General features: G+C 43.4%; 2 protein-coding genes across 2 annotated transcripts in view; both read left to right on the forward strand.

Moving 5' to 3' along the window:
• Positions 1–3,093: 3,093 nt before the first annotated feature.
• LOC120058060 (biogenesis of lysosome-related organelles complex 1 subunit 1-like) lies at positions 3,094–12,991 on the forward strand. Its single transcript, XM_039006543.1, has 4 exons — positions 3,094–3,337; positions 4,147–4,219; positions 6,346–6,478; positions 11,833–12,991. The coding sequence occupies exons 1-4, from the start codon at positions 3,277–3,279 to the stop codon at positions 11,941–11,943; spliced, it is 378 nt and encodes a 125-aa protein (XP_038862471.1). The 5' UTR covers positions 3,094–3,276; the 3' UTR covers positions 11,944–12,991.
• Positions 12,992–22,308: 9,317 nt separating this feature from the next.
• LOC120023979 (retinol dehydrogenase 7-like) overlaps positions 22,309–23,058 on the forward strand; it is a 5,910-nt gene continuing 5,160 nt past the window's right edge. Inside the window, exon 1 of the mRNA XM_038968076.1 lies at positions 22,309–23,058. This exon is cut by the window's right edge and continues 108 nt beyond it. The gene's annotated coding sequence lies outside the window, so the exon portion shown is untranslated.

Genomic DNA, 23,058 nt, shown 5'->3' on the forward strand with positions numbered 1-23,058 from the left:
ACAGGCTACCAGTACCGAGCTGATGATAACTTGGCTAAATGCACAGGATACCAGTACCGAGTTGATGTGCAGGGGTGTGAGGTAATTGAGGTAGATATGTGGATATAGGTATGGATAAACTGACTAGGCAACAGGATAGACAATCAAAAGTAGGAGCAGCATATGTGATGAGTCAAAAGAGATGTTCAGAGTCCTGTTGGTTCCAGACTTTGTTCTCTTTGCTACCGCACGGCAAGCGGTACCGGTGCACCGTCTATGACTTGGCTGGCTGGAGTTAATGATACCAGTAGATCCTCAGATCCTCAAAAAAATTCTACAGCTGCACCACTGAGAGTGTCTTGACTGGCTGCAACACCGCTTGGTGTGGCAAATGCTTGTTCATCCGACCGCAAGGTGCTACAGATGGTGATGAGTACGGCCCAGTACATCAGTAGAGCCGAGCTCCCTGCCATCCAGGACCTCTATACCAGGCGGTGTCAGAGGGAGGCCTTAAAAATTGTCAAAGACTCCAGCCACCTAAGTCATGGACTGTTGTCTCTGCTACCTCATGGCAAGCGGTACCGATGCACCAAGTCTGGAACCAACGAGACCCTGAACAGCTTCTACCCCCAAGCCATAAGACTGTTAAATAGTTAGTCTGGGTAGCTATTGGTTAACGATTTAACTATCTGCCTTGACCCTTTTTGCACAAACTCTTTTAACACATCACATACTCTGCTGCTACTGTTCACTATCTGTCACTTTATTCCTAGTTATATGTACATATCTACCTCAATTACCTCGTACCCCTGCACATCGACTCAATACTGGTACCCCGTGTATAGAGCCAAGTTATAGTTACTGAATGTGTATCTATTATTACTTTCATTATTACATGTTTTACTTTTCTATTATTTTCTTTCTCTCTGCTTTGTTGGGAAGGGCCGTAAGTAAGCATTTCACTGTTACTCCACACCTGTTGTTTACAAAGCATGTGATGTTTTCGCATGGGCAGAGGCAGGGCCATTGAGGCCTTCCACCATGCTTCTGTAACAGTACTCTTCTTGCGTTGTGTACAATCAATCATCGACACAAACTCCAACTTGTAGCACCAGTCATGGAGATTTATTCTGATAGAAACAGCACAAAATTGCACGTCATGCAATGCACGGCTCACCATCCAACTCTGCACTCACGCACTGTACAAAATATACGAACCCCCCCCCACCAGACACAGTAAGTTGCTAGCTAGTATTAGCTGGAATCCTCTACAACAAAATGCACAACAAATATTCACCAAAAAACACTACATCTTATGTGTGGTGGTCTAATAACATTTACAAACAAATTTATATAAATTGTACATTTAAATCATCACTTGGGAGTATAAAAATAACTTTTGACGTACACTGCTTTGCAACCAACAACTTACCACTGGTTTGGTGCTAGTTCACTGGGACGATTCTAATGAAACATCCTCCCTCGTAAGCAAGCTACACAAACCAGCCAATAAGATGCCATGTTGAGTAGGTGAAGGCAAGAGAAAAATAAAACAAAAAACCCATTGGCTTAACAATAAAGTGGCAAGGGGAATCACCAATGTAACCCTGTTACACTTCCGCCATTTTAAAGTAGTCAAAGGAGGCAACTAGGTGGGGATTCCTATGGGTTGTAGCCTCAATGACACTGCCCATGCTGTCACAGACCCTAATGGCACAGATCGTATAATGGCACAGGGAAGAGAGGAAGAAGAGAATGAGGAAAGCAGAGGTTGGATTTGAATTGGAGGAAGATGGCAATAAAAATGGCGATGGGGTGTCGAAGAAGAGTGGTGTCAAGTGCAAACAGAGTGAGCCAGACTGAGTTCTGGAGGTGAAATGGAAGTGAATGAGGGTGAGTTAAGTGAGGTGGAAGGTGTGGTGAAGAGCTCAGCACCTGATCAATTGACATGATAAAGAAGAATCTGGTCCAGTAAGAGTGAACTTTTTTGAGGAGAAAGTGGACTCTTGCCTTTTGGTCAGATTCATTTGTGGTTTCATGGTGGGTGAGAAAGGAGTTGGGTGCAGTTGAATCAGTGAAGGTAACCCGTAGTAGACTTGTGATATTTGTTTGTGTTTGTTCTGACCAGAGGATAGCGGACACTCTGTGTCACGCAACTTGGGTCTAGATCTGTTTCTTGCTTGCTCTTAGGAACAGGGCTCCTTTGAAAGTAGTGATTTCTGGGGGTAGCGTTATGTGTGGAGGTGGAGCAATTGAAGGTGAGAATTCCTGGTGTTTGTTATGCCCACCGTTCAGACCTGGTGGTGAGTGTGGTGAAACAGAGGAGTCACTGTCAGTCCCGGTGGTGAGCGTGGTGAAACAGTGTCACTGTCAGTCCTTTTGAGTCATATATTAGTTATCCTGTTAGAGCTTTTGTGCCTAATCCACTGCAGTGTTTCAGGTGCCACGTTCATGGCCATGTTCATAGTTTGTAGGAAGGAGATTCCAAGATGTGGGAAGAGTGCAGGAGGATATGTGATAAAGGATTGTGTAGTTTCGGTGGATAAAAGTGTGTGTGTGTGTGTGTGTAAACTGTAGGGGTGCCCATGTTGCTGGGGATCGGAAGAGTCCGGTGAGAGAGAGGCAGGTTGAAGTCGTCAGAGTAGTGCAGAAGGTGTCGTATGCTGAAGCAGTGAAGAAAGTAGAGGAGGATGGGTCAAGTGTGAAGGATCCCGAGAGTAGAACATCTGTGCCAGCACAGAGAGATAGACCAAAGAGGGATGTTTGCTTCAGTAAGGTTGGCTTTTTAGCGTTCATAGCAATGGTTATAAACTGTACCACAGAAATGGAATGTAAATGACAGCAAATAGATGTTGTGGTGGCAGCTGCAGAGAAGTATTTGGGCATATGAGATTTGACATTGGAAGAGTTACAGGGTGTGTTGAGTGGTGGTGTTTTTCTCTTTCCCCATTTTTTGTAATGACAAAGTACAATAAATGTATTGTATGTATTGTATTTAAATGCGTCCAGTTGGTGGCAGTAATGCATCATATTGGATGCCAACCGCCGTTAAACTCCAAAGAAGAAATAAAAACGAATCTGAAGTCAATATCGCGTTATTTTGGGCTAATTCAACGTTTCTACATTGGAATGGAATACTGATCCTACATATTTGCCTACGAGAAACGCCATTGATCATCATTACGTGGTCTGGTGACAACAGCTGTAAATTCTGTCAGCTCTCATGTCCCTGCTAAGATAAATCAAAATACATTACAAAATTAAATTAAGGTAGTAAACAATAAAGTAAAAAAAAAAATGCTTTCTCGTTTATTGAAGGAGCACCATGCAAAGCAGAACAAGAGAAAAGAACACCAAGGTGAGGCCAGGGTAAAGAACGTGTCGTGTGTTGCTGCAGCTAGCTATGCTAAAAACATTAGCTAGGAAATATAGTTAGCAAATTAGCTGCAACAAGGTTCTAGTTAGTTTAACTTAGAACAAACAACTGTTTGAAATGCACGAGTTGAGCAAATTGTCAATTTCGTGACGACAACTGGATTTATAGCTAGTTAGCTCTGGTCCCATCGTGCGACAACAACGAGTTGCCTCTGCTAGTATCGTTAACGTTATTGGAACTCACACTGACGCCCTGGACCAGGCAGTTAGCTGACTAGCCCCTGGAATCGACTTTATACCGCATATCTATATGTGGTTATATACATGTACTATATCATGTACTCCAATGGTTACTCAAGTTTGGGCGAATACAGCCAATTTAGCTAACTAGAAGACGGTAACGTTCTTGACTTGATGGCTAACCTAGCTACGTTATGCTACTCCACCCAAGACATGATAGGTGGGGTGTATTCATTCCGCCGATTCTAGGGGTGGCGGCTACCTAAATTTGTCCAATAGCTAGAAACTCTAGTTTTGCGCCGTTTGCTCCCGTTTGGTTATTAAACGGTACACGTTTTCTGTAGGTGCATTCATTACGCATATTGTGCAACAGAAACAGTTTACTCCAAAGCTATTAACGTTTTGCAACGAAAACAAGTTTCTATTGAACAAATTCAGGTAGGACCCTCCTTGTTTTGTTCCGTTGTGCTCGATTTGCTTCTATTTGGTTGTTAAACGGTTTCCGTTGCAAGATGTAATGAATACACTCCTGTTTTCTTTTGCCCTGCTCAGAGAGACGCAGACGAGAGGCAATTGCAGCTGCCACCTGTCTAACAGAAGCCTTGGTGGACCATCTTAATGTTGGGTATGTGAATATATGGCTAGTAGTTAGATTGTGGTGTTTACCCAGTAGGGACCTATAAAATATGTATTTAATTTTTGCCTGAATATATTTTGTTTTTCTCCATTTAGTTTTTCAAGATTTAAGTTTTCGCTCTTAATCACTTATTATTTTTTTTTTTTTTATAAAAAACAATTGGATGCTGTTGTAAGACCACAATAATGTTTAAACTGAATCAGAAGACACATTTTTAGGTCTGGGATTATATTTCTTTTTTTGATTTTGGTGTAGTTACCCTTTAATAGAAGTGTGCACCAGGAAGTTGCACCAGCAGAGTTGTTTGGTTCAGCGGTGTTACTGTAGTGCTCATGTGATTGCAGAGTTTGCCAAACAAATAGCCACTGGATTGATGCAAATAATCACGATATTATTCTGCCAGGTAGGTATATAGGCTACTTTGTAGTTAACATGTTTAATTGAGAAGGTTTTTGGTAAGGCCTCTACCAGAATAATGTTATCATTAGCTTCATAGCTAACGGCTACACAAAGTGTAGACGTACACACCCACTCAGACACGCATTCCTGTGCTGTTTCAGAAAGTTGCATGAAAATACAAATCACTGATGCATTTTGTTTGTCTTACGATTCACTTTGGCAAATTTTAATGAATTTTCTAATATTCTGTTCAATAGATTTTAGTTAATTTCCAAACAAGTTCAAAATATAGTTGAATTACGTTTTTAATGTCTCGATTCCGTCCGAGACACAGTTTTTCTTTTATAGGGACCTACCCCTGTTTTTATGTACCCTTCTTGTCATTTTGGTTCAGATCATTCATCTGTTCAACTCGGGCCAAATTCAGATCAAATTTGTTGACACGTGACACATTAGGCCTGTTTTATAACCTGCGTTGAAAATGTTTAGCTACCATCTTGTATTTGAACTTGGCTTATATCATTTTGTCAAATGCACTTGATCTTAGCTAGCTAACGTCTCCATGACAACACCTACAGGTGTGATATGGGATTTCTATTGGAGAAGCAGTTTCTGTCTATCTTCATACTAGGCATTCTTTGATTTTATAACTGAAAATGCCCCATAGGTATTTTTTTATTATCCTAAACTAAAAAAAACAAATGTTCAATGGATATTCTCAATTGAGTTGTTAGTTCAGGACTAGGCATCATCTGTGCCCAGGAAACCTTCCCCTGTCAGTGTGCTTATTGGCCTTCAATCACTGTGTTAACCAATGATAACATGTGACTCCACAGCACAGTGTACATACACACTGGTAATATTTCAATAGTACAAAAGTTAATTAAAATCAAATTGTATTTGTCACATGCGCCTGAATACAACAGGTGTAGGACCTTACTGTGAAATGCTTACTTACAAGCCCCTAACCAACCAGTTAAGAAAATATTTACTAAATACATATTTTTTAAAGTATACCAATAATGAGGCTATATACAGGGGGTATAGGTAATTTGTACATGTAGGTAGGGGTAAAGTGACTATGCATAGATATGAACAGCGAGTAGCAGCAACAACAAAAAAGTCAATGTAAATAGTCCAGGTGGTCATTTGATTAGTTGTTCAGCCGTCTTATGGCTTGGGGGTAGAAGCTGTTTAAGGAGTCGTTTGGACCTAGACTCGGCGCTCCGGTACCGCTTGCCGTGCGCTAGCAGAGAGGACAGTCTGACTTGGGTGGCTGGACTCTTTGATAATTATTGGGGCCTTCCTCACCGCCTGGTATAGAGTTCCTGGATGGCAGGAAGTTTGATCTAGTGGCGACACCAAAGAAAAGCACCTTATGAAAACAGTTGGACTTGACTACCGTTGTTGCGTCACTACATTCAATTGCAGTTAACAAAGAGTATAAAGTCAAGTGTAGAAACCTACTTTTTTTTTGGTTGAGATTATGGATTTCATAAGGACAATTTTTTTTTACACTTTCATAATCACTACTTCCTGTCTAATTTCTCTTCAGTATCCAATAGAATGTCTTTGCACATAAGATGTCATCAGTTCAACCTTCTATTGATTTGTTAGACGTTGCTTTGGCCTACATTCTTATGTCAAATCTTCTGATGGTCGTGTCTCTCAAAATGTTGTTATACTCATCTTCCAGTTGCTGTGTTTAATTCCAGGGTGGCCCGGGCGTACGTGAACCAGAGGAAGCTGGACCATGAGGTCAAGACGTTACAGGTGCAGGCCAGCCAGTTCTCCAAGCAGACCGCTCAGTGGATCAGTATGGTGGAAGGCTTTAACCAAGCCCTGAAGGTATACAAACACTGTACAGTATGGTCTTAGATTAGTAGCTATTTCCCCCTAAGTCCTTTTATGTTTGTTGAATGATAGCAGGCCCCAAAATGACCCCCCCCCCCCCCCCCATAATGAGTGTTTCAAACCTGAAGAGGAGTACAATATAAGTTTCCTTTGGGATCAGAACAAATTAGTATCGTTTCATCGCCAGAGGCCTAGATGTTAGTTTACTTTTCAACCCGTTTTTAATGTAAGGTTAACCCTGCCACATTCCCAGCCAGGCAAACATGTTAAATAGGTTCAAGAGCATTTTAGTTAAACACGTGTGATACTTAACATTTAGTAGGCCTCAAGCTCATCAAAGCAATATACACTGCTCAAAAAAATAAAGGGAACACTTAAACAACACAATGTAACTCCAAGTCAATCACACTTCTGTGAAATCAAACTGTTCACTTAGGAAGCAACACTGATTGACAATAAATTTCACATGCTGTTGTGCAAATGGAATAGACAAAAGGTGGAAATTATAGGCAATTAGCAAGACACCCCCAAAAAAGGAGTGATTCTGCAGGTGGTGACCACAGACCACTTCTCAGTTCCTATACTTCCTGGCTGATGTTTTGGTCAATTTTGAATGCTGGCGGTGCTCTCACTCTAGTGGTAGCATGAGACGGAGTCTACAACCCACACAAGTGGCTCAGGTAGTGCAGCTCATCCAGGATGGCACATCAATGCGAGCAGTGGCAAGAAGGTTTGCTGTGTCTGTCAGCGTAGTGTCCAGAGCATGGAGGCGCTACCAGGAGACAGGCCAGTACATCAGGAGACGTGGAGGAGGCCGTAGGAGGGCAACAACCCAGCAGCAGGACCGCTACCTCCGCCTTTGTGCAAGGAGGAGCACTACCAGAGCCCTGCAAAATGACCTCCAGCAGGCCACAAATGTGCATGTGTCTGCTCAAACGGTCAGAAACAGACTCCATGAGGGTGGTATGAGGGCCCGACGTCCACAGGTGGGGGTTGTGCTTACAGCCCAACACCGTGCAGGACGTTTGGCATTTGCCAGAGAACACCAATATTGGCAAATTCGCCTTTGGCGCCCTGTGCTCTTCACAGATGAGAGCAGGTTCACACTGAGCACATGAGCACATGTGACAGATGTGACAGAGTCTGGAGACGCCGTGGAGAACGTTCTGCTGCCTGCACCATCCTCCAGCATGACCGGTTTGGCGGTGGGTCAGTCATGGTGTGGGGTGGCATTTCTTTGTGGGGCCGCACAGGCCTCCATGTGCTCGCCAGAGGTAGCCTGACTGCCATTAGGTACCGAGATGAGATCCTCAGAGCCCTTGTGAGACCATATGCTGACACATGCACATTTGTGGCCTGCTGGAGGTCATTTTGCAGGGCTCTGGTAGTGCTCCTCCTTGCACAAAGGCGGAGGTAGCGGTCCTGCTGCTGGGTTGTTGCCCTCCTACGGCCTCCTCCACGTCTCCTGATGTACTGGCCTGTCTCCTGGTAGCGCCTCCATGCTCTGGACACTACGCTGACAGACACAGCAAACCTTCTTGCCACAGCTCGCATTGATGTGCCATCCTGGATGAGCTGCACTACCTGAGCCACTTGTGTGGGTTGTAGACTCCGTCTCATGCTACCACTAGAGTGAGAGCACCGCCAGCATTCAAAAGTGACCAAAACATCAGCCAGGAAGCATAGGAACTGAGAAGTGGTCTGTGGTCACCACCTGCAGAATCACTCCTTTATTGGGGGTGTCTTGCTAATTGCCTATAATTTCCACCTTTTGTCTATTCCATTTGCACAACAGCATGTGAAATTTATTGTCAATCAGTGTTGCTTCCTAAGTGGACAGTTTGATTTCACAGAAGTGTGATTGACTTGGAGTTACATTGTGTTGTTTAAGTGTTCCCTTTATTTTTTTGAGCAGTGTATATCACTGACTCAGACAGATGGTGAGCTAATGTTTTTTTTCGTACCAAGGCTCACACTCAGCTTTAAGCCAATCTCTGCCTGTGTTAACATTGACACCAGTAGATGACTAAGGTATGGAGGGAAATCCAAACCCTTGTTGTTGAACATCAAACACCATATTCCCTCTCTCGGGTCTGTCTGTAATCTTCCAGGAAGCTGTATTAGAGATGCACAAGGAATGTGTCCTGTACAGTCATATACCTTGGCTTGGTCAGGAAGAACAGAGAGCCAGCGAGAGAGTAAGGTTGATATGTTTTGGTATTAATCCTTAAGTCTTTTGACGCTCCCGTGCCTCAATCTAAGTAACATAATAAAAAATACCCATCGAAATACGTCAGTTTAAGGTAGAGATATCATGGCATCCGCCTATTTCTCCTTCCGGATCTGCAGTGGAAGGTGGCCGAGCTACAGCGACGTACAGCGACGTATGTCTCACGAACACAATGGTTTTCCGTTTTGCTCTACAACCCCCACAAGTGTCACGGGACTCGTCTGAAGTCTGTACAGCCCATCTGCCAACATCTGTCTGTAGTGTCCGAACTGTTTTAGCTACAAACTAATATGCCCCTACTATGGAAAGGGGAGATTCTCACGAACACGATGGTGACCCATACAAACATATGGCGGTAGTTTTGTGGAAACAAAAATAAGGGGTTAAATATGTTCCTCAAAAAATATTTCCTAAACTTTCTTACATCTCCTAGATATAGGACAGACACTTCAAAAACGTATTCCTTATAATCTATTTAGACATGTTTTTATGTGTGTTATTCAATGCGTTTGTATGGGCTATAGTAGCAAAAGCCAAATGTCATATTTTATAATTTTTAAAATATTTTTTTATACCTAAAGTTCAAAATCAAATAGCTAAATGACTAATGGTCTGACCATCTTAAAACAATTCCATATGTTAGCTTAGTAGAGGTTAAATAGCTCTGAGTCATCTCTGTCACAGTTCACTCATGCTTTGTCAAGAATTTACTGTTGGCTTTGTCATTAAGAGGATAACTTTCAGGACTGTGATGATTAAATGTCAGGTGCTCACTCATAAAGTTGATAATGCCCCCCCTTGTCATAAAGTTGATAATGCCCCCCCCCCCTTGTCGTAAAGTTGATCATGCCCCCCTTGTCGTAAAGTTGATCAGTTGATCATGTCCCCCCCCTTGTCGTAAAGTTGATCAGTTGATCATGCCCCCCCCCCTTGTCGTAAAGTTGATCTTGCCCCCCCTTGTCGTAAAGTTGATATTTCCCCCCTTGTGGTAAAGTTGATAATTCCCCCCTTGTGGTAAAGTTGATAATTCCCCCCTTGTGGTAAAGTTGATAATTCCCCCCTTGTGGTAAAGTTGATCATGTCCCCCCTTGTGGTAAAGTTGATCATGGCCCCCCCCTTGTCATAAAGTTGATAATTCCCCCCTTGTGGTAAAGTTGATCATGTCCCCCCCCTTGTGGTAAAGTTGATCATGTCCCCCCCTTGTGGTAAAGTTGATATTTCCCCCCTTGTGGTAAAGTTGATAATTCCCCCCTTGTGGTAAAGTTGATCATGCCCCCCCTTGTCGTAAAGTTGATCATGCCCCCCCTTGTCGTAAAGTTGATCATGCCCCCCCTTGTCGTAAAGTTGATCATGCCCCCCCCCCCTTGTCGTAAAGTTGATCTTGCCCCCCCCTTGTCCTAAAGTTGATAATTCCCCCCTTGTGGTAAAGTTGATCATGGCCCCCCCTTGTCATAAAGTTGATAATTCCCCCCTTGTGGTAAAGTTGATCATGTCCCCCCCCTTGTGGTAAAGTTGATCATGTCCCCCCCCTTGTGGTAAAGTTGATCATGTCCCCCCCTTGTGGTAAAGTTGATCATGTCCTCCCCCTTGTGGTAAAGTTGATCATGTCCTCCCCCTTGTGGTAAAGTTGATCATGTCCTCCCCCTTGTGGTAAAGTTGATCATGTCCCCCCCTTGTGGTAAAGTTGATCATGCCCCCCCCTTGTGGTAAAGTTGATCATGTCCCCCCCCTTGTGGTAAAGTTGATCATGTCCCCCCCTTGTGATAAAGTTGATAATTCCCCCCTTGTGGTAAAGTTGATCATGTCCCCCCCCCCTTGTGGTAAAGTTGATCATGTCCCCCCCCCCTTGTGGTAAAGTTGATCATGTGCCCCCTTGTGGTAAAGTTGATCATGTCCCCCCCCCTTGTCATAAAGTTGATCATGTCCCCCCCTTGTGGTAAAGTTGATCATGTCCCCCCCTTGTGGTAAAGTTGATCATGTCCCCCCCTTGTGGTAAAGTTGATCATGTCCTCCCTTGTCATAAAGTTGATCATGTGTCCCCCTTGTGGTAAAGTTGATCATGTGTCCCCCTTGTGGTAAAGTTGATCATGTCCCCCCCTTGTGGTAAAGTTGATTCAGTCCCCCCCTTGTGGTAAAATTGATCATGTCCCCCCCTTGTGGTAAAATTGATCATGTCCCCCCCCTTGTGGTAAAATTGATCATGTCCCCCCCTTGTGGTAAAATTGATCATGTCCCCCCCTTGTGGTAAAGTTGATCATGTCCTCCCTTGTCATAAAGTTGATCATGTCCCCCCCTTGTGGTAAAGTTGATCATGTCCCCCCCTTGTGGTAAAGTTGATCATGTCCCCCCCCCTTGTGGTAAAGTTGATCATGTCCCCCCCTTGTGGTAAATGTGATCATGCCCCCCCCCCCCCCCTTGTGGTAAAGTTGATCATGTCCCCCCTTGTGGTAAAGTTGATCATGTCCCCCCCTTGTGGTAAAGTTGATCATGTCCCCCCCTTGTGGTAAAGTTGATCATGTCCCCCCCCCTTGTGGTAAAGTTGATCATGTCCCCCCCTTGTGGTAAAGTTGATCATGTCCCCCCCTTGTGGTAAAGTTGATCATGTCCCCCCCTTGTGGTAAAGTTGATCATGTCCCCCCCTTGTGGTAAAGTTGATCATGTCCCCCCCTTGTGGTAAAGTTGATCATGTCCCCCCCTTGTGGTAAAGTTGATCATGTCCCCGCCCTTGTGGTAAAGTTGATCATGTCCCCCCCCTTGTCGTAAAGTTGATCATGTCCCCCCCCTTGTCGTAAAGTTGATCATGTCCCCCCCTTGTCGTAAAGTTGATCATGCCCCCCCCCCTTGTCGTAAAGTTGATCATGCCCCCCCCCTTGTCGTAAAGTTGATCATGTCCCCCCCTTGACGTAAAGTTGTTAAAGCCCCCCCCTTGACGTAAAGTTTACAATTTCCCCCTTGTGGTAGGCAATAGCTGCAACACTTGTGTTGTCTTTAACATGTAGGCTACTTATTCATGAACTTGTGACATTTTTAGTTGTACCTCTTCCCATTTGTATCCTTAGTATTGACCCCTTAAATAAGGCAGCCCTTTAACCTTTTTTATGTTTTTGTTTTTGAACAGGAAATAGGTGATGTGGAGAACTGGGCTCGCAGTATTGAGATGGACATGAGAACCATCGCTACAGCTCTGGAGTACGTACAAAAGGGTCAGCTCACATCAGCCTCTTCATAGATACGCTGAACTCTAACCTGGAACTGTTAGCCTGCTGCTAGCTTCAGTAGCTGAACCCTAACCTGGAACTGATAGCCTGCTGCTAGCTTCAGTAGCTGAACTCTAACCTGGAACTGATAGCCTGCTGCTAGCTTCAGTAGCTGAACCCTAACCTGGAACTGATAGCCTGCTGCTAGCTTCAGTAGCTGAACCCTAACCTGGAACTGATAGCCTGCTGCTAGCTTCAGTAGCTGAACCCTAACCTGGAACTGATAGCCTGCTGCTAGCTTCAGTAGCTGAACCCTAACCTGGAACTGATAGCCTGCTGCTAGCTTCAGTAGCTGAACCCTAACCTGGAACTGATAGCCTGCTGCTAGCTTCAGTAGCTGAACCCTAACCTGGAACTGATAGCCTGCTGCTAGCTTCAGTAGCTGAACTCTAACCTGGAACTGATAGCCTGCTGCTAGCTTCAGTAGCTGAACCCTAACCTGGAACTGATAGCCTGCTGCTAGCTTCAGTAGCTGAACCCTAACCTGGAACTGATAGCCTGCTGCTAGCTTCAGTAGCTGAACCCTAACCTGGAACTGATAGCCTGCTGCTAGCTTCAGTAGCTGAACTCTAACCTGGAACTGATAGCCTGCTGCTAGCTTCAGTAGCTGAACCCTTTCACTGTGAACGAGTGGTGGATTTACCACGGATACCAGGATCCTGGTGAAAAAAAACTAAAAGCTGATGAACCATCTGAAAAGTTGCTTCAGTAATGACTTAAGGCTTGCCCAGTGTTCATGAGTGACACATTGTGTTACAGTAGGAACAGTATGTCTGTGGACATTGTGTTACAGTAGGAACAGTATGTCTGTGGACATTGTGTTACAGTAGGAACAGTATGTCTGTGGACATTGTGTTACAGTAGGAACAGTATGTCTGTGGACATTGTGTTACAGTAGGAACAGTATGTCTGTGGACATTGTGTTACAGTAGGAACAGTATGTCTGTGGACATTGTGTTACAGTAGGAACAGTATGTCTGTGGACATTGTGTTACAGTAGGAACAGTATGTCTGTGGACATTGTGTTACAGTAGGAACAGTATGTCTGTGGACAAATAAACCTTATTTAACAGTGCGCCTATGGGCCCATCTGCAATGTTGTTTTGTCCACAACCCTTTCATTGTTAAAGGTCTGTACCAAAATATATTAAACTGTCGTGGAAATATCGGCAACTAATTGTCCACAGACCAGGTATAAATGGGTAACAACTTCAGATGGGTTCCATGTGAATTTAGCAACACTCCTAATAATAATGATTTAGCTGTTTGTCCAAACATTGTTTCCTTCTGTGTTAATCTGTGTGGGAGAACAAGACACAAAGCATATGTATCTAATCCATTTTATGGGCAATGTTTTAACAACTCTTCTTCAGCAAAGATCAATAGTTCAGATTGGTTTATTCTCTCTCTGGGGTACCAGTCAGTCATTCTCTGAAGTTATTCCATTTTCCTATTCCCATGAGGATGAATAGGACTTTGAAATGTGGATTAGCTAGCGAGGCCTTGGAACAAAAGAGGCCTGTTTGTGAAATAGTACCATGGAGAAATAGGATTTATTGGTCGCCTGTTTAGAAGGAGAGACTTGTCTGGTAACTGCCATCTCTCCTGGATGACTATAACTACCTAGTCTGGTTAAACCGGACTGAATGATGCGTTCACCAGTGACGTCCGTCTGGGTTAAGCAGGTGGTGTCTGTACTCTGTTTTAATAAAAGCGACGTTAAGTCTCTTGCTTCTTGAAAAACCTTTTGGAGTCATGTATGTTCAATGAATCATTCTCTTTCTCACGGTGTATTGTAGCCTGAGTGCCAGTCAGTTTCTGCTATCGTACCTACTCATTGTCACGCCAAACACATTAACCGCAACGGAGTTGACGAGAGCACAAAGGGATCTGGGGGGGACCAGGCTATACATGTCAAATGCTCGTCTTTTAACTCTGATATGATGTGACGTTTCTCTATTCTTGATTCAAGAAATTAAGTCATGGTGGTCGTTTTGTATTATTTTTTTGGACTGTGGAATCCAGCTGAAAGAACGAAGTAAAACGATCAAAGTTGTTTCATCACCTAGAGGCACGGAGCACTAGAGCTCAATCACGTTCCTGTTTTAGTAACCACTCTCTTTCATAAGTTCTGACAACCTCATGATGTTTGGGTTATTGCACAAATTAATCTAAAATACAACAACAAAAGAATCAAACCCCGTAGGTGATGAACACAGATATAACAGAGATGGTCCACTCGCTGAATAAGTGTGAGAATTATTATATATATTATTGAGCTTAGACCAGCTGATGGTCATAGTTCACCAGTCAAAGACGAAAGGAGGTGCTTTTGGAAGCAGATTTTCTCATTTTAAACAACATGCGATTGACCTGATTATGTACTCGTGGTTTAAAGGGCCCATGAGGTCAAGGAGATGATTGTGGACTACAGGAAAAGGAGGACCGAGCACGCCCCAATTCTCATCGACGGGGGCTGTAGTGGAGCAGGTTGAGAGCTTCAAGTTCCTTGGTGTCCACATCACTAATAAACGAACGTGGTCCAAACACACCAAGACAGTCGTGAAGAGGGCACGACAAAACCTATTCCCCCTCAGGAGACTGAAAAGATTTGGCATGGGTCCTCAGATCCTTAAAAGGTTCCTCAGCTGCAACATCGAGAGCATCCTGACTGGTTGGTTGCATCACTGCCTAGTATGGCAAACACCAGTCTCAATGTCAACAGTGAAGAAGCGACTCTGGGAAGCAGGCCTAGGCAGAGTTGCAAAGAAAAAGCCATATCTCAGACTGGCCAATAAAAATAAAAGATTAAGATGGGCAAAAGAACACAGACACTGGACAGAGGAACTCTGCCTAGAAGGCCAGCATCCCGGAGTCGCCTCTTCACTGTTGACGATGAGACTGGTGTTTTGCGGGTACTATTTAATGGAGCTGCCAGTTGAGGACTTGTCAGGCGTCTGTTTCTCAAACTAGACACACTAATGTACTTGTCCTCTTGCTCAGTTGTGTACCGGGGCCTCCCACTCCTCTTTCTATTCTGGTTAGAGCCAGTTTGCGCTGTTCTGTGAAGGGAGTAGTACACAACGTTGTACGAGATCTTCAGTTTCTTGGCAATTTCTCGCATGAAATAGCCTTCATTTCTCAGAACAAGAATAGACTGACGAGTTTCAGAAGAAAGTGCTTTGTTTCTGGCCATTTTGTGCCTGTAATCAAATCCACAAATGCTGATGCTCAAGAGACTCAACTAGTCTAAAGAAGGGCAGTTTTATTGCTTCTTTAATCAGGACAACAGTTTTCAGCTGTGCTAACATAATTGCAAAAGGGTTTTCTAATGATCAATTAGCCTTTTAAAATTATAAACTTGGATTAGCTAACACAACGTGCCATTAGAACACAGGAGTGATGGTTGCTGATAATGGGCCTCTGTACTCCTATGTAGATATTCCATAAAAAATCTGCTCTTTCCAACTACAATAGTCAGTTACAACATTAACAATGTCTACACTGTATTTCTGATCAATTTTATGTAATTTTAATGTACAAAAAAAATTGCTTTTCTTTCAAAAACGACATTTGTAAGTGACCCCAAACTTTTGAACGGTAGTGTACATGTAACTTTTATTTCTTATTTTTATTCGTATTTTTTAAACTGCGTGGTTGGTTAATGGCTTGTAAGTAAGCATTTCACTGTAAGGTATTGTATTCTGCGCATGTGACGAATACGATTTGATTTGAGGTCTCCATAGACCTAAATAGGATTAGTGTGCGTTTAGGTAACCCTCTTTTACGAAACGGTATGGTGATGTACGGTAAATGTAACAATATTACATTGCAAGCTGAAACATAAAGTTCCACAAGGTAACATTGAGCAGTTTTAGTATATTTGACAAGATTTTTAGACTAAAGACACCAAGACTGACAACTATCTGTATTATTAGAATACTAGATACTGACAGATACATACTGACAAATACATACTGACAGATACAGTTGAAGTCTGAAGTTTACATACACTTAGGTTGGAGTAATTAAAACTCGTTTTTTCAACCACTCCACAAATGTCTTGTAAACAAACTATAGTTTTGGCAAGTCGGTTAGGACATCTACTTTGTGCATGACACAAGTAATTTTTCCAACAATTGTTTACAGACAGATTATTTCACTTATAATTCACTGTATCACAATTCCAGTGGGGCAGACGTTTACATACACTAAGTTGACTGTGCCTTTAAACAGCTTAGAAAATTCAAGAAAATGATGTCACGGCTTTAGAAGCTTCTGATAGGCTAATTTACATAATTTGAGTCAATTGGAGGTGTACCTGTGGATGTATTTCAAGGCTTACCTTCAAACTCAGTGCCTCTTTGCTTGACATTATGAGAAAATCTAAAGAAAACAGCCAAGACCACAAGTCTGGTTCATCCTTGGGAGCAATTTCCAAACGCCTGGAGGTACCACGTTCATCTGTACAAACAGTAGTACGCAAGTATAAACACCATGGGCCCACGCAGCCATCATACCGCTCAGTAAGGAGACGCGTTCTGTCTCCTAGAGATGAACGTACTTTGGTGCGAAGAGTGCAAATCAATCCCAGAACAACAGCAAAGGACCTTGTGAAGATATTGGAGGAAATAGGTACAAAAGTATCTATATCCACAGTCAAACAAGTCCTATATCGACATAACCTGAAAGGCCGCTCAGCAAGGAAGAAGCCACTGCTCCAAAACCGCCATAAAAAAAGTAAGATTACGGTTTGCAACTGCACATGGGGACAAAGATCGTACTTTTTGGAGAAATGTCCTCTGGTCTGATGAAACAAAAATAGAACTGTTTGGCCATAATGACCATCGTTATGTTTGGAGGAAAAAGGTGGAGACTTGCAAGCTGAAGAACACCATCCCAACCGTGAAGCACGGGGGTGGCAGCATCATGTTGTGGGGGTGCTTTGCTGCAGGAGGGACTGGTGCACTTCACAAAATAGATGGCATCATGAGGAAGTAAAATTATGTGGATATATTAAAGCAACATCTAAACATCTCAAGACATCAGTCAGGAAGTTAAAGCTTGGTCGCAAATGGGACTTACAAATGGACAATGACCCTAAGCATACTTCCAAAGTTGTGGCAAAATGGCTTAAGAACAACAAAGTCAAGGTATTAGAGAGGCCATCACAAAGCCCTGACCTCAGCGTGTGCGAGCAAGGAGGCCTACAAACCTGACTCAGTTACACCAACCAGCTCTGTCAGGAGGAATGGGCCAAAATTCACCCAATTTATTGTGGGAAGCTTGTGGAAGGCTACTCGAAACGTTTGACCCAAGTTAAACAATTTAAAGGCCTTGCTACCAAATACTAATTGAGTGACTGGGAATGTGATGAAATAAATAAAAGCTGAAATAAATCATTCTCTCCACTATTATTCTGACATTTCACATTCTTAAAATAAAGTGGTGATCCTAACTGGCCTAAAACAGGGAATTTTTACTAGGATTAAATGTCAGGAATTGTGAAAAACTGAGTTTAAATGTATTTGGCTCAGGTGCATGTAAACTTCTGACTTCAACTGTACATACTGACATGTCTTCGACTTTTTGAAATCAACTGATATCTTATTTTTTTAAGAATCTGAAAGATTTTACTGGTAAGTTGCTGGTCCCTGAATGTAAGTAAATTGCTGGTCCGTCCACATAATTCCTCTTATTTACATTTATTTAACTAGGCAAGTCAGTTAAGAACAAATTCTTATTTTCAATGACGGCCTAGGAACAGTGGGTTAACTGCCTTGTTCAGGGGCAGGACCACAGATTTTTACCTTGTCAGCTCAGGGATTCGATCTTGCAACCTTTCCGGTTACTAGTCAAACGCGCTAACCACTAGGCTACCTGCCGCCCCTCTTGTCCACCTCCCTTAATTCCCAACCCACACACCATGTATACACACTCACAAATAAACCCACACACACACTCCATGTATACACACTCACAAATAAACCCACACACACACACACTCCACGTACACACAGCTTTCAGATTACAAATTGCAGATTGTTTTCAAGGATCAACTAGGGGGATAAAGCCCTTTCTCTGCCAGTCACTCACAGTGACACAACACATGCTACTGGCTACAGGGACCAAATTGTTCCAGTCAGAGAGTGAAGAGGCAGACCTGTGGACCAGTAAACCACCGATACCAGGTAAGTTGGCATTTTAATTAGAGGGAAAAGGTAAGTTGGCATTTTAATTAGAGGGAAAAGGTAGGTTGGTTTTTTAATTAGAGGGAAAAGGTAGGTTGGTTTTTTAATTTGAACAATCATCAGACAATTAAAACTGAATAGTTAAACATAAATATTGTGTTGAGTACTTTTTAAGTGATTAATGTAAAGTGGTACCCAATAATTTAAAGTTAAAAGTATTATTAGATATTTACAGGGTGGCATAGCTGCTTCTGGTGCATGACATGTAGTAAATTGTATTTTATTATTTTTTATTAAATTATTACGTCATATTATACAAAATTCTCCGGGTTTACTAAGCCTTTGCACAGATTTGTATGTTATTATCCCGAGAGGAAAGGATCATGTAGATAAAGGACAAGAGGAAATGAGGACAGTTACATGTGCTCAACTTTATGTTCTTTATTCCCCTTTCAAACAAAGAGGTGCACATTAGTTACTGTCCTCTAACCATCACACTACTGTCCTCTAACCGTCACACTAGTTACTGTCCTCTAACTATCACACTACTGTCCTCTAACCGTCTCACTACTGTCCTCTAACCATCACACTACTGTCCTCTAACCGTCACACTACTGTCCTCTAACCATCACACTAGTTACTGTCCTCTAACCATCACACTACTGTCCTCTAACCATCACACTACTGTCCTCTAACCATCACACTACTGTCCTCTAACCGTCACACTACTGCCCTCTAACCGTCACACTACTGTCCTCTAACCGTCACACTACTGCCCTCTAACCGTCACACTACTGCCCTCTAACCGTCACACTACTGTCCTCTAACTGTCACACTACTGTCCTCTAACTATCACACTACTGTCCTCTAACCGTCACACTACTGTCCTCTAACCGTCACACTACTGCCCTCTAACCGTCACACTACTGTCCTCTAACCATCACACTACTGTCCTCTAACCGTCACACTAGTTACTGTCCTCTAACCATCACACTACTGTCCTCTAACCGTCACACTAGTTACTGTCCTCTAACTATCACACTACTGTCCTCTAACCGTCTCACTACTGTCCTCTAACCGTCACACTACTGTCCTCTAACCGTCACACTACTGTCCTCTAACCGTCACACTACTGTCCTCTAACCGTCACACTACTGTCCTCTAACCATCACACTACTGTCCTCTAACCATCACACTACTGTCCTCTAACCGTCACACTAGTTACTGTCCTCTAACCATCACACTACTGTCCTCTAACCGTCACACTAGTTACTGTCCTCTAACCATCACACTACTGTCCTCTAACCGTCACACTAGTTACTGTCCTCTAACCATCACACTACTGTCCTCTAACCGTCACACTAGTTACTGTCCTCTAACCATCACACTACTGTCCTCTAACCGTCACACTAGTTACTGTCCTCTAACCATCACACTACTGTCCTCTAACCGTCACACTACTATCCTCTAACCGTCACACTACTGTCCTCTAACCATCACACTACTGTCCTCTAACCGTCACACTAGTTACTGTCCTCTAACCATCACACTACTGTCCTCTAACCGTCACACTAGTTACTGTCCTCTAACCATCACACTACTGTCCTCTAACCATCACACTACTGTCCTCTAACCGTCACACTACTGTCCTCTAACTGTCACACTACTGTCCTCTAACCGTCACACTAGTTACTGTCCTCTAACCATCACACTACTGTCCTCTAACCGTCTCACTAGTTACTGTCCTCTAACTATCACACTACTGTCCTCTAACCGTCTCACTACTGTCCTCTAACCGTCACACTACTGTCCTCTAACTGTCACACTACTGTCCTCTAACTGTCACACTACTGTCCTCTAACCGTCTCACTACTGTCCTCTAACCGTCACACTACTGTCCTCTAACTGTCACACTACTGTCCTCTAACTATCACACTACTGTCCTCTAACCGTCTCACTACTGTCCTCTAACCATCACACTACTGTCCTCTAACCGTCACACTAGTTACTGTCCTCTAACTATCACACTACTGTCCTCTAACCGTCTCACTACTGTCCTCTAACCATCACACTACTGTCCTCTAACCGTCACACTAGTTACTGTCCTCTAACTATCACACTACTGTCCTCTAACCGTCTCACTACTGTCCTCTAACCGTCACACTACTGTCCTCTAACCGTCACACTACTGTCCTCTAACCGTCTCACTAGTTACTGTCCTCTAACCATCACACTACTGTCCTCTAACCATCACACTACTGTCCTCTAACCGTCACACTACTGTCCTCTAACCGTCACACTACTGTCCTCTAACCGTCACACTAGTTACTGTCCTCTAACCGTCACACTACTGTCCTCTAACCGTCACACTACTGTCCTCTAACCGTCTCACTAGTTACTGTCCTCTAACCGTCACACTACTGTCCTCTAACCGTCACACTACTGTCCTCTAACCGTCACACTACTGTCCTCTAACCGTCACACTAGTTACTGTCCTCCAACAATCACACTAGTTACTGTCCTCTAACCATCACACTAGTTACTGTCCTCTAACCATCACACTAGTTACTGTCCTCTAACCGTCACACTAGTTACTGTCCTCTAATCGTCACACTAGTTACTGTCCTCTAACCATCACACTAGTTACTGTCCTCTAGTGGTCTCACTAGTTACTGTCCTCTAACCGTCACACTAGTTACTGTCCTCTAGTGGTCTCACTAGTTACTGTCCTCTAACCGTCACACTAGTTACTGTCCTCTAGTGGTCTCACTAGTTACTGTCCTCTAACTGTCACACTAGTTACTGTCCTCTAGTGGTCTCACTAGTTACTGTCCTCTAGTGGTCTCACTAGTTACTGTCCTCTAACCGTCACACTAGTTACTGTCCTCTAGTGGTCTCACTAGTTACTGTCCTCTAACCGTCACACTAGTTACTGTCCTCTAGTGGTCTCACTAGTTACTGTCCTCTAACTGTCACACTAGTTACTGTCCTCTAGTGGTCTCACTAGTTACTGTCCTCTAGTGGTCTCACTAGTTACTGTCCTCTAACCGTCACACTAGTTACTGTCCTCTAGTGGTCTCACTAGTTACTGTCCTCTAACCATCACACTAGTTACTGTCCTCTCACCGTCACACTAGTTACTGTCCTCTAGTGGTCACACTACTTACTGTCCTCTAACCATCACGTATAGAGATGTGAAAAGGAAGGTAATGATTGAAATCGGTTAGTCTATATGATGTACTTTTAATTTGTGATTTTATGGCTAATATTGTTACAGGTGTGCCAGGCAATATCCAGTCCTACAAGTGTTATTCCTACTGGTGTATTAATTTGTTCCTGTTTCCCAACACCCTCGTTGGTCCGTGCACCTTGCTGACATACAGTATGTGTCCCTTTTCTCCAGTGTGATTTCCAGGATGTCCCAATCTATTCCACCCCCAGCCTAATAAGCCTGAGGAAAGCTAATACGTTTGGAGCGATGAGAGTCTTACCGAGAGTCTTGTTTTTTGTTGTTGCTACATACCAAATCAAGGCCCTGCCCTAAACCCCTATCTTCGTCCCAGTGCCTCTGTGTTTCATAAGATCTTTAAGAGCCTTATCCCAAGATTCCTCATGTGCTCTGACGAAACCAGCTGCCCACATTATGCATGTCATTCTCTAAATACCTCACTGGAAAGCCCCAAAACACGTGTTTTAAGACTTCAGATTAATTTGATCCTTGTCACAATAGAACACCCAAATAAAGTAGACTCCACAGAATTGAGAATTGTTATTTTTGGACTTTAACTGCGTGGTGTTTTGGGGTTGAGTCCTTTCACTGGATGGTGTTTTGGGGTTGAGTCCTTGCACTGGGTGGTGTTTTGGGGTTGAGTCATTTCACTGGATGGTGTTTTGGGGTTGAGTCATTTCACTGGATGGTGTTTTGGGGTGGAGTCATTTCACTGGATGGTGTTTTGGGGTTGAGTCATTTCACTGGATGGTGTTTTGGGGTTGAGTCATTTCACTGGATGGTGTTTTGGGTTGAGTCATTTCACTGGATGGTATTTGGGGTTGAGTCATTTCACTGGATGGTGTTTTGGGGTTGAGTCATTTCACTGGATGGTGTTTTGGGGTTGAGTCCTTTCACTGGGCGGTGTTTTGGGGTTGAGTCCTTGCACTGGGTGGTGTTTTGGGGTTGAGTCCTTGCACTGGGTGGTGTTTTGGGGTTCAGTCCTTGCACTGGGTGGTGTTTTGAGGTTAAGTAATTTCACTGGATGGTGTTTTGGGGTTGAGTCATTTCACTGGATGGTGTTTTGAGGTTAAGTAATTTCACTTGATGGTGTTTTGGGGTTGAGTCCTTTCACTGGATGGTGTTTTGGGGTTGAGTCCTTTCACTGGATGGTGTTTTGGGGTTGAGTTCTTTCACTGGATGGTGTTTTGGGGTTGAGTCCTTTCACTGGATGGTGTTTTGGGGTTGAGTCATTTCACTGGATGGTGTTTTGGGGTTGAGTCCTTTCACTGGATGGTGTTTTGGGGTTGAGTCCTTTCACTGGGCGGTGTTTTGGGGTTGAGTCCTTTCACTGGGCGGTGTTTTGGGGTTGAGTCCTTTCACTGGATGGTGTTTTGGGGTTGAGTCCTTTCACTGGGCGGTGTTTTGGGGTTGAGTCCTTTCACTGGGTGATGTTTTGGGGTTGAGTCCTTTCACTGAGGCCTGTATCTTGCTGTATCTTACAATGAACACTCTACCAACTTTACTTACTTAAAATTCCTTTTTGTCTCATTTACTTTGTCCCGGTGAACTACTTACAAAAATATATACAGAGGTAGCAGCTGATCAGCAGATAATGTTACAGCAGGACACATATTGTAACAGGTTTCCACCGAATAGGTCTTGTTCAGGTAGTGTTGATAACATTT

This window comes from Salvelinus namaycush, chromosome 2 (assembly GCF_016432855.1).
Source record: "Salvelinus namaycush isolate Seneca chromosome 2, SaNama_1.0, whole genome shotgun sequence".
Classification (NCBI taxonomy): Eukaryota; Metazoa; Chordata; class Actinopteri; order Salmoniformes; family Salmonidae; genus Salvelinus; species Salvelinus namaycush.

Bases quoted from the DNA above. Each gene is read 5' to 3' on its own strand.
- LOC120058060 (XM_039006543.1), top strand. From the start codon at position 3,277: ATGCTTTCTCGTTTATTGAAGGAGCACCATGCAAAGCAGAACAAGAGA. The intron at 3,338-4,146 runs GTGAGGCCAGGG...TGCCCTGCTCAG, and splicing joins CAAGAGAAAAGAACACCAAG to AGAGACGCAGACGAGAGGCA. The intron at 6,479-11,832 runs GTATACAAACAC...GTTTTTGAACAG, and splicing joins GCTTTAACCAAGCCCTGAAG to GAAATAGGTGATGTGGAGAA.